Source organism: Sceloporus occidentalis, unplaced genomic scaffold (genome assembly GCF_023333645.1).
Source record: "Sceloporus occidentalis isolate IW3139 unplaced genomic scaffold, rSceOcc1.0.p SCAF_3, whole genome shotgun sequence".
NCBI lineage: Eukaryota > Metazoa > Chordata > Lepidosauria > Squamata > Phrynosomatidae > Sceloporus > Sceloporus occidentalis.
Genome location: NW_028316983.1, coordinates 178,370,664 through 178,380,493, shown reverse-complemented (window position 1 = coordinate 178,380,493; position 9,830 = coordinate 178,370,664). Strand labels below are relative to the sequence as shown.

Sequence of the window (9,830 nt, the reverse complement as noted above, 5' to 3'; positions counted from 1 at the left end):
ATTTAAATAGTTTCAGTTATTAGAGCAGTTCCAATTCAAGTTAAAATAAATAGTCTATCTTGAGCATGATCAAAAATAGCTGTTTTGTTTTCTACTACAAGCTTTTCATAGTCTAACTGCACTGTTGTGAAGATGGAATAAAACAGCAGTACATTTCACTTTGGTGAACATCAGGGAGTAAAAGATAAGCAGAATGGTAAACATCTATCCATGTCCAACATCACCATCTGAACAGCTAGATATCTGCTTAATATTGTAATAGATTATAGCAGGATTTTTAAATTTTACTTTATTTTTTGGAAAGCATGTTCTCATAATCAGCACATGAAAACCCACTGTGCAACATGTTGGTTATGTGTAGGAAAAAAGATAGAATTGACAGAATAAAACTAGAAGGCATGTGATTATTTTTTTTGTTTGCAATGACATTCTTTAAAACTGATTCTGTAAAAAAAAACATACACTAACAATAATAACAGATTTCCTATTATAGTACGGTCTGGAGGAACTCTCCATCCTATTCCAGAAAACCAGTTTCTTCACTGTATGTGCATTTTTGGCTTCAGAGTTTTCAGTATCAGTTTTGCAGCAACTGAAACAGACCTTAATATCAAAAGCCAAGAAGCTGTAACAAGACTGGATGAATTCTGGAAACAAAAATACCATTTATAATATACCTCCTTTAAATAGTCAAACATTAAGTATAGTTTAAATTTCAATTTTTTAAAAAGACCAATATTTCTTCATACAGTGAAATTGTCAGCACAGAATGTTTTTGTGCATTATATACGAAATACAGTCATTTTTTCTTTGGGTAAACCCATTCACAAATAAAATTACATACTTTATATTCCTCATGGTGTCCTATTTTGGGGGGGGAAATACCAAGGAAATATGTCTTTTTTAAAAAAAAACGTCCCCTTTCAAAATAACCACATTAAATGTCTGCATAGTTTTTTCCCATCAACAAAATTTTATGAGATAAAGAACTAGGTTGGTTGTTAGAAAATTGCACAGCTTTACAGCTATGACTTCTCTTTCTACCAAAAATGAATCGTTCTTATATATGAATAGTGGAAGCTAATCAATTCCTTAAACAATTTTTATTCAAATTTTATGCATTTTGACATACAAATGTGGATATTCCTTTCATACTTGTTATACTGTGGACCCACAAGCATAAAAATGTTTATTTTTTCAGTTTTCCAACTGAATATGACATAGCCTTAGTCCTGAAAATGAACAGCATAGGGTTCGTTGCTATGGTAATCACCATGGTATCAATACTCCAAACAGCATCATATGGCTTGTCCCTTGAGATCTCAACTCTGGAGACGGCTTAGTCTCTTTCAATGTCATGGGGGGAATTAAAGATGACTTATGTGATTAACAACTAATGAAAATGGATTACACAGACAAATGCCCTTCTTTTCTATAAATGCTATCAGTGCTACAGGTGTCAGTGTTAATAAGCTGGTAACATGTTGGCAAATGTTATTCATTTGCAGAAGAGATAGCGGGAGCAAGATTTAACCCACTTCAAAAATATTTTGGCATACTGCAGAAAGGTTGTTACAAACTTTGCAAAACATTAATAGAAATCATTCCAAAAATGTTGCCATAAACAACTGCACCCTTCAGATTTGTCAAGTAGTTAATATTTAGAAAAACAGCATTTAAAAGGGAAAAAATACTGAATGTTAAATGTAGATATGAATTTCTAATTAATTCAGCATACTGGATCAATAATATGCAGTATCGAATGGACTTGGAAATATTTTCAGGGAAGGAAACACTACCTTTGAAATTATGAAACAGGCAATTAAAAAGCAATTCTGGTGAGTCCATGATACTTGTCTTTAGTTCTGAAATTTCTATATCAGAAAATTTTAAATTTATATTTTTCTTAACAAAAATAAGAAAAAGTACTGCTTTTTAGTAACTATAGTAATGAAAATAAAAATACATAAATGTAACATACCCAAGGTATTTCCCCCATTAACAGTTTGCAAAGTTCAGTAATATTTACAGATGTTACTCCAAAGTGAGAACTTGTTTGCTTCCCATATTTTAAACAGAGCCTTATTTCTTTTGGCTACATGGCGAGAGTATTTCTTTTTAAATTACAGGTATCGGTAGACAGAAGAAGATGGGAAAGCATTGTTTTAATCCAACTACAGGATGCATCCATGTAATATAACCCACATACTTTCCTTAATTTGATTTCTTCTCTCTGGTAAGAGACTTCAAAATCAAGACTCTGACCTATACCTCCCCTCAGCCAAGCAATGTGAATACATGCACATAAAACAAGAATGTCCTTCTCTCTGAAGGTCACAGATAAATGTCTAAATTCAATAAATAAGTCTCTATTTGCAAGTTTAACAGGAAAAAACTTCTTTATTTAAGCAATTTAGTCTTTTTTCTTTTCTAATATAGTTTTCTGTTCCTCCTTTTCATCTTGAGGTTCTACCAGGTTTTCAATGTTCTCCTCTTCTTGTTCCTCTTCAGTGCCTTCATCAGTCAGATCCATGCCTGTTTCTTTCTTGGATGTGTCTGCTTCATCAGATCCTCCCTCCGTGTCAGCAGTGCAGATTCCATAACACATGATGCTGATGACACCCAGTGGCAGCCCAAAGAGAAAGCAACCCAGAAGTGGGGAACTTTTGAAAATAGACTGTTGAGAAATAATTGTCCATTAGTGATACTTTCACAATATTATAAAGTATCTTGAGGAAAAGCCTTCCCATTCTGATAATAAAGACCATACAACTTCATATTTAATATTTCATCTACATTATCTCAGGTTCATAGTGATAAATTCTATTTACAAGTTATTACCTTCTAAAATTAAGACTCAAATTATTTCACAAAAAAGTTTAATGTGAAAGCCAGAGAAAGATATAAAAATAATCAATGAGTGCCACAGTCTAGCTTCTTGTGGCACACATGAGAAAATACAACATACTGGTAAAGCATACGGGTTGGACAACGACTAAAGAAGCAGTGGCTGAAATCTCAACTCATATCTGATAAGATACTTCATAGGACTTTTCTTAGGTCCTATCAAGTGGCGATAGATGCAGCCAAAAAATCTTTCTACTCTGCATCTATCGCGCCTGTGAAATCTCGTCCAGCTGAGCTGTTCAGGGTGGTAAGGAGTTTAACACAACTGCCTCCCACCCAGAACCCTCTATTAGAGTCAACCATAGCTTACTGTAATGCTTTTAATGATTATTTCACAGATAAAATCTCTCGGATAAGAGCTGATTTGGATGCCAAATTTAAGTCAGAAGCAATGAGAGAGGCATCCAACGCCTCCGCCATTACTGTTAGACTGGATCAATTTGAGTCGGTAAGTACTGAGGACGTGGACAAGCTCCTTAGTAGTCTGAAAAAAACAACTTGCCTTCTTGACCCTTGCCCATCCTAGCTGGCTGTCCAGGGGGGTGATATAGTCAAGCTGATGCTGAAAAATATAATCAATGCATCGTTCAGGGAGGGTACCCTGCCTTCTTGTCTTAAGGAGGCAGTGGTCAGACCACTCTTAAAAAAGTCCTCCCTGGACCCTTTGGATAGAAATAACTATAGGCCAGTCTCATTGTTGCCATTCTTGAGCAAGGTGATTGAGAGGGCGGTCGCCAATCAACTACAGGCAGTCTTGGATGAAGCTGATTATCTGGACCCATTTCAAACCGGATTCAGGGCAGGATACGGAGTTGAGACGGCCTTGGTCGCCTTAGTTGATGATCTCCGTTTAGGCATCAACAGGGGAAGTGTGACCCTGCTGGTGCTCTTAGAACTCTCAGCGGCCTTCGATACCATCGTCCATGGTATCCTTCTGGAACGCCTGAGAGAGTTAGGTATCGGAGGCACTGTTCTACAGTGGTTCCGGTCCTACCTCTCAGGCAGATTCCAGATGGTGGCGCTAGGAGACAGTTGCTCTTCTAAAAGAGAGATAAAATTTGGTGTACCCCAGGGCGCAATGTTGTCTCCTATGCTGTTTAACATTTACATGAAGCCGCTGGGAAAAATCATCCGGAGACATGGGGCAGGATGTTATCAGTACGCTGATGACACCCAAATATATTTCTCTATGTCTCAAACTGATGCAGTGTCTATGGATGGCATCTCTCCTCTGAATGCCTGTCTTGGGGCGGTAATGGACTGGATGAGGGAAAACCGACTAAAGCTGAATCCAGGTAAGACGGAGGTACTTGTTATAGGAAACCCAAGCCCAGGTATGGAATTATGTCAGCCAGTTCTGGATGGGGGTCACACTTCCCCTGAAAGACTCTGTCCGCAGCTTAGGGGTGCTCCTTGACTTGTCGCTTCACCTGACAGCTCAGGTAGATGCGACAGTCAGGAGCACTTGTTATCAGCTTCGGCTGATACGCCAGCTGTGCCCCTTCCTGGAGCAGGGAGACCTTGAAACAGTTGTACATGTGCTGGTCACCTCTCGATTGGACTTCTGTAATGCGCTGTACATGGGGCTACCCTTGTGCCAAGTTCAGAAACTTCAACTTGTACAAAATATGGCAGCCAGGTTAATTACAGGTACTCGTTGTACCGATCATATAACACCGGTTTTGAAATCCCTTCACTGGCTGCCAATTAGTTTCTGGGCAAGGTACAAGGTGTTGGTGATTACCTTCAAAGCCCTACATGGCTTGGGTCCAGAATACTTAAGAGATCGCCTACTTCCATACTGTCCGTCCCGCACTCTAAGGTCCTCGGGGAAGAATCTACTTCAGCCAATAAAATCTAGGCTAACTTCAGTCACCCAGAGGGCCTTTTCCATCGCAGCTCCGAAGCTATGGAATGACCTGCCGAAGGAGATCTGTGACATTTCTACTCTTACAACCTTTAAGAAGGCTCTTAAGACGGATCTCTTCCGGCAGGCCTTCCCTACCTAGTTTTACTCCCCATTTACTGTGACTTATGTCACTCTGTCCACCAATTCTTCTCTTAAATTTAATGAGAAGAATTAAATTAAAATTAATTAAAATAAAATCCTTGCCTCAAGAAGAAGAGCCCTCCCTCCATGACATCATCATCAGACCTGGGAGGGAATGAAAAAGAGAGGCCCAACTTCCATCAGGCCTAACTGTGAATGTTCTCACTTCGCTCTCTTTAATTTTATTGTATTTTATTTATTTATTGTATTTTATTTTATTATATTTATTTTTACTGTTGTAACCCGCCTGGATTCCTTGTGATTGGGCGGGCTATAAATAAATCATTATTATTATTATTATAAAGCAAGTTAATACCAAATTGTTAATATTGCCATTACTATATTCTTTGGTCTTTGCTGCCACCAATATATTCACATTTTATATGGAAAACTGTACACAGATGCAAATGACTATTTGTTTTTGCAAAGTCACACATTTCCATTTATCATTATCTTTTCAGGGAAAGTTGGCTGAGTTCATTAAAAAATAAATGAAGATTATGTGTGTGTAGCTGTAGATACTGTAGATGCACATATGTTCCTCTACACAGCTAAAAAATAGTGCTTGGCCATGAATTGACAGCAGTGCCTTGCAATCTCCACAATCTTTGCAGTTGCTGGAAATAACCAGTCATGGAAATGTACAATTATATATCAGCAGTCCACACAATGAATACTACCAGATATTAAGATTGGCGGATTCAACAAGAAAAGTCTAATGCAAAGATCTCCGTACAGTAGCTATGAACTATTCAATTTTGCTATAAAAAACTCCAGATGTCATATTTTATATTATGATATTATTTGCAATATAAAAATTGGCTTCAATATCCGGAATCAATTCATCAAATGAAAGAACTATGGGTTCACTTCTATGCTCATGAACATACAATCTAAGTATACATTTTATTTTACTTACTCCCACAGTTGACTTTGCATCATGAATTATTCTCTTGATTCGCTGAAGAATTCCATCTCCACCGTGAGCCTGAAATTTGAAAGGTAAAAGCAGCCATCAGCATTATTTACTTATATGTCACTTTTCATTCACTTTTCTTCACCATGAACCTTTATTGGCAAAATATTTCAAAAGAACATTTTTTTCAAAGAAGAAATTGCCTTGTCAAGTTATGATGTCCTCTATCTCATAAAACTCATAAACTTAGCCAAAAACGTGTGCAATTACTCCTTCCCAAAGAATACCCTTTTGACCCAACTGTAAAATTACTTTGCCCAGAAGGGATGTGCTGCTACAGCTGTTTCCATGGTGTTGCTTTTCAGGAACAGTAATTTTGCAAAATATAGACTATTGGATGTATTAATCTATCAAATGTTTAACTAGCTGCCATTTGCCTATGCAAACAGAGCATTTGCTTATCAACTTCTTCCCACCTGCCAACTCTCCAATAAACTTAGTAATTTTCTTTTCTAGATTACTAAACTAGTGGCATGCTGACATACAGTATATGCTAGAATGCTAGCAGGCTTTGATTTCCAAGAAAGTTATTTGGAAGACAGCTTCAAGCAAGAGAATGGCAACAAAGTACAACAGTTGATAAATTATTGGCTCTTTCAAAAAGCTGCTAATTTAAAATAATTTTAAGGAATTTTCCATAACAGTGAAAAACTTACTTCTGCAGTGCCTTCCAATATCTCATGAATGAACTGGACCATATCTTCAGTGGTCTCTATAGGTTTATGAGGTAGGAAATATTGCTGATTGGATGTGTTCAGTACAACAATACTGGGGATTTTCACATCACTGAAACCATAAAACAATATTGCTTAGAATATTTTTTTTAAAATCCAACTATATACCGTATTTTCCGGCATATAAGACGACCCCCAACTTTTCCAGTTAAAATATAGAGTTTGGGATATACTCGCCGTATAAGACTACCCCTCTTCCAATGCACACCAAATAAAAATTTTAAAAATCAGATTTGATTTCAATATGCTAATTTTAATTCAAATGCTTATGACATGCAGGTACTTAGCAGGAAAACTTGTTGTATGCAAAGCCTGCTTGAATTGGTCAGCTCTCCCTGCCTGCCCAGCCCTCCCTGTCTCCAAGATTTTAGTCTACTGTACTTGGACAGCGCCTCCCTTCCTGCTTTCATATGGTCGCCACATATGGAGGGGATGCAGCCGCGGCCATTTTGAGCTCCCTCCACCATATGCGGCAATCACAGATTCTCCAGTCCAGCACCTGCCCTATAAGATGACACCCGGCGTATAAGACGACCCCTGACTTTTGAGAAGATTTTTCCTGGGTTAAAAAGTAGTCTTATGCGTCAGAAAATACAGTAGTTAACAAAGAGACTAACACAGAAATACTGTACAAATATTTCTGAATTTCTGCAAGTGGGGTTAGCAAGAACAAATTGCAGTCAGTACAGGATCCTTGATCGTGGGACGATTCAGTTCATGAGTCTGAAGAGTTTCATTTTCTTTCTTGCAATAAACTCAAACACTGCATTTCTGGCTAATTGCTTCAAAGGCTTTGTAGAGATCTACAAGGTTTTACCTAGTGTCCCATCTTGTTCAACATACAGTTTGCCCTCCCCATACACAGGAGATCCGGTCTGGACCCTCCCCACCCCCGTGTATGGGGAAAAGAGTGTATGCTCAAGCCCCATAGAAAATAATGGGGCGCGTGCTCGCAGTGGCGCACAGGGCGCATGGCATGAGTACGCGCCCCACTATTTCTGCCGGGGGTTGCCTTCTGCATAAGCTCAAAGCCATGGAAGGCAAACCCGCTTATAAGGAGGGCCGACAGTATATACCTGTTTGCATGACTTGCAGTGTCATGCCAAAGAAACGCTGTAATACTGCCTGCCATGCAGTCGGGCAGGCAGCATGACGCCAGCTTGGGAGTGGCATTGGGGCATGCATCCTCCAAGCGCTACACCAGCCCCAAGCCAGTGGTTACTGCCAGTCTGTACAGCCCGTGTTGATGAGCTAGTTTTTATTAACTGAATCCAGACAAGTGAAGTACTGCTCAACAAGTCATGTGATTCAGGGCAGCATAAAGGAAACCATAAGAGATAGTAATGTGCTTTCTTTGAATTATGTTAGTAGATAGCCTTAGGCTTACTACTGATGTGTACAGTAGAGCTCTGATCCTCTAGATATTGATCAATTTGTTACTATCAGCCCTAGCCAGCCTTTCCAATGTTGTTCTTTCAGGGGGTTTTAATGCTGGGATTACAGCCTGTCTGAAGCAGTTCACTACTGTGGTCAAGAGTGTCTTCCATCAGCTATCTGGTGATATGCCATGTGGTTATCTTTACAGTTAACAGTAAGGTGTTGTTGTTTTTTACATAAACCAGATGAATACAGACAAGCTTGCCTTCCTATCAGTGCTCTGAACCTTAAGCCTTGTACAATTACTCTGCCTCTGATCAAAGATTTTTCTTCAAATCTAGGTTTATTTTTTTTTTAATTTGGGATACTGCAATGGACTCTGTGGGAGCAACACGGTGTGGTGGTTTGAGCATTGGACGATGACTCTGGAAACCAGGGTTCGAATCCCAGCTCAACCATATAAACCCACTGGTGACCTTAGGCAAGTCACACTCTCTCAGTCTCAGAGGAGAGCACAATAATAAACCCAATCTGAAGCAATATGCCAAAAAACCTGCATGATAGGATCACCTTAGGTGCCATCGGAAATTAATAGAATGCACACAACAAAAACAAGTGGACTTTGCTGTAAAACAGTGATTTCATTCTTCTGTCTTGCTGCAAGGCTTAAAACTGAGATGGTCTGCTTACTTTCAACTGAACAACAGAGGTTCTGGAGTTCTTGCATTAATGGAAAAATTCACAGATAGTTCAAGGTTATGAAAACTGCTACAAACTTTACACTTTTTAGTGTAAATGTAAACACATATAAATATATTTGTCCAACTTGGCATGGATCCCTATGGAAAAGTATTATAAACTAGTCTATAACTTTCACTAAAATGATCATAAGCAGATAGACAGTCAGGATTATTTCTCTCCTTGTGGAATTCAGAATGGAACATAATTAGAACATGTCTCTGTAGTTCCTCTCCAAGAGCTATTTAAGAGCTCTGTACTCCACAAAAGCTTAACAGTTACAACAGAATGATTTAAGTTCACTGAAACATCAAAACACATACACGCACAGCCTTCCATGCGATGCTAATATGTCCCTGCACCATAGGGCATAGTTCTATTTCAACTTACACCTGATCCTTGTGTTCATTTTCAACTTCTCTTTCCAGCACCCTTCCAACAGCTATCTTATACTGCCATCTGGTGGAAAAATGTTGCACCATCTTTGTACAAATGTTTGATGGCAGCAGGTATATGATGATGGACCTTGCACAAAAGTTTATTAAAACACACAAATCATAAAACTATCACTGCAACGTAACTTCCCTATAGTCAATTCCTATGATCTGTTTCTTCAAAAAAAGGATTCTGAAGTGACTCAGTCATAGGACAAATATACAAAGAATCCATTCTTCTGAACACAGCCACAATGCAGAACATCTTACTAGATTCAAGTCTTGATAAAACTTCATTTACAATCTTCTATCATGTTTATACAAGTACTTCCAAACCTTATATAGGAGGTATAAGAACAAAATTTTGAATGACAAGAGCTGCATAGTCATTGATACCAAAAATGGATATACTTACTCCATTAGTAAACCATTAATGTATTCATTTCCATCCATGTGGCCAAATTGAAAGTTCCTGTTAACAGACAATACACAAAATTGTCAGTTTAATGTAATTTAAAATGAATGATGGCAATGGCATTGTACCCAAGGTGACAAATAAGGTATGTGGAGGAAGTTATTTTTAAATTTGTCCCTCCTAGGGACAATTAGGATAT

At 38.3% G+C, this 9,830-nt stretch overlaps 1 protein-coding gene across 2 annotated transcripts in view; it reads right to left on the bottom strand.

The window, feature by feature from the left end:
• Window positions 1-384: 384 nt before the first annotated feature.
• LOC149317165 (protein disulfide-isomerase TMX3-like) overlaps window positions 385-9,830 on the bottom strand; it is a 36,580-nt gene continuing 27,134 nt past the window's right edge. For both annotated transcript variants that reach the window (XM_089516958.1, XM_089516959.1), the window contains 4 exons: window positions 9,632-9,688; window positions 6,590-6,719; window positions 5,877-5,945; window positions 385-2,677 (listed from right to left, as the gene is read on the bottom strand). In XM_089516958.1, the coding sequence (XP_089373084.1) occupies window positions 2,414-2,677; window positions 5,877-5,945; window positions 6,590-6,719; window positions 9,632-9,688 (520 nt within the window). In that variant the 3' untranslated portion in view covers window positions 385-2,413. The remainder of the gene's footprint in view (window positions 2,678-5,876; window positions 5,946-6,589; window positions 6,720-9,631; window positions 9,689-9,830) is intronic.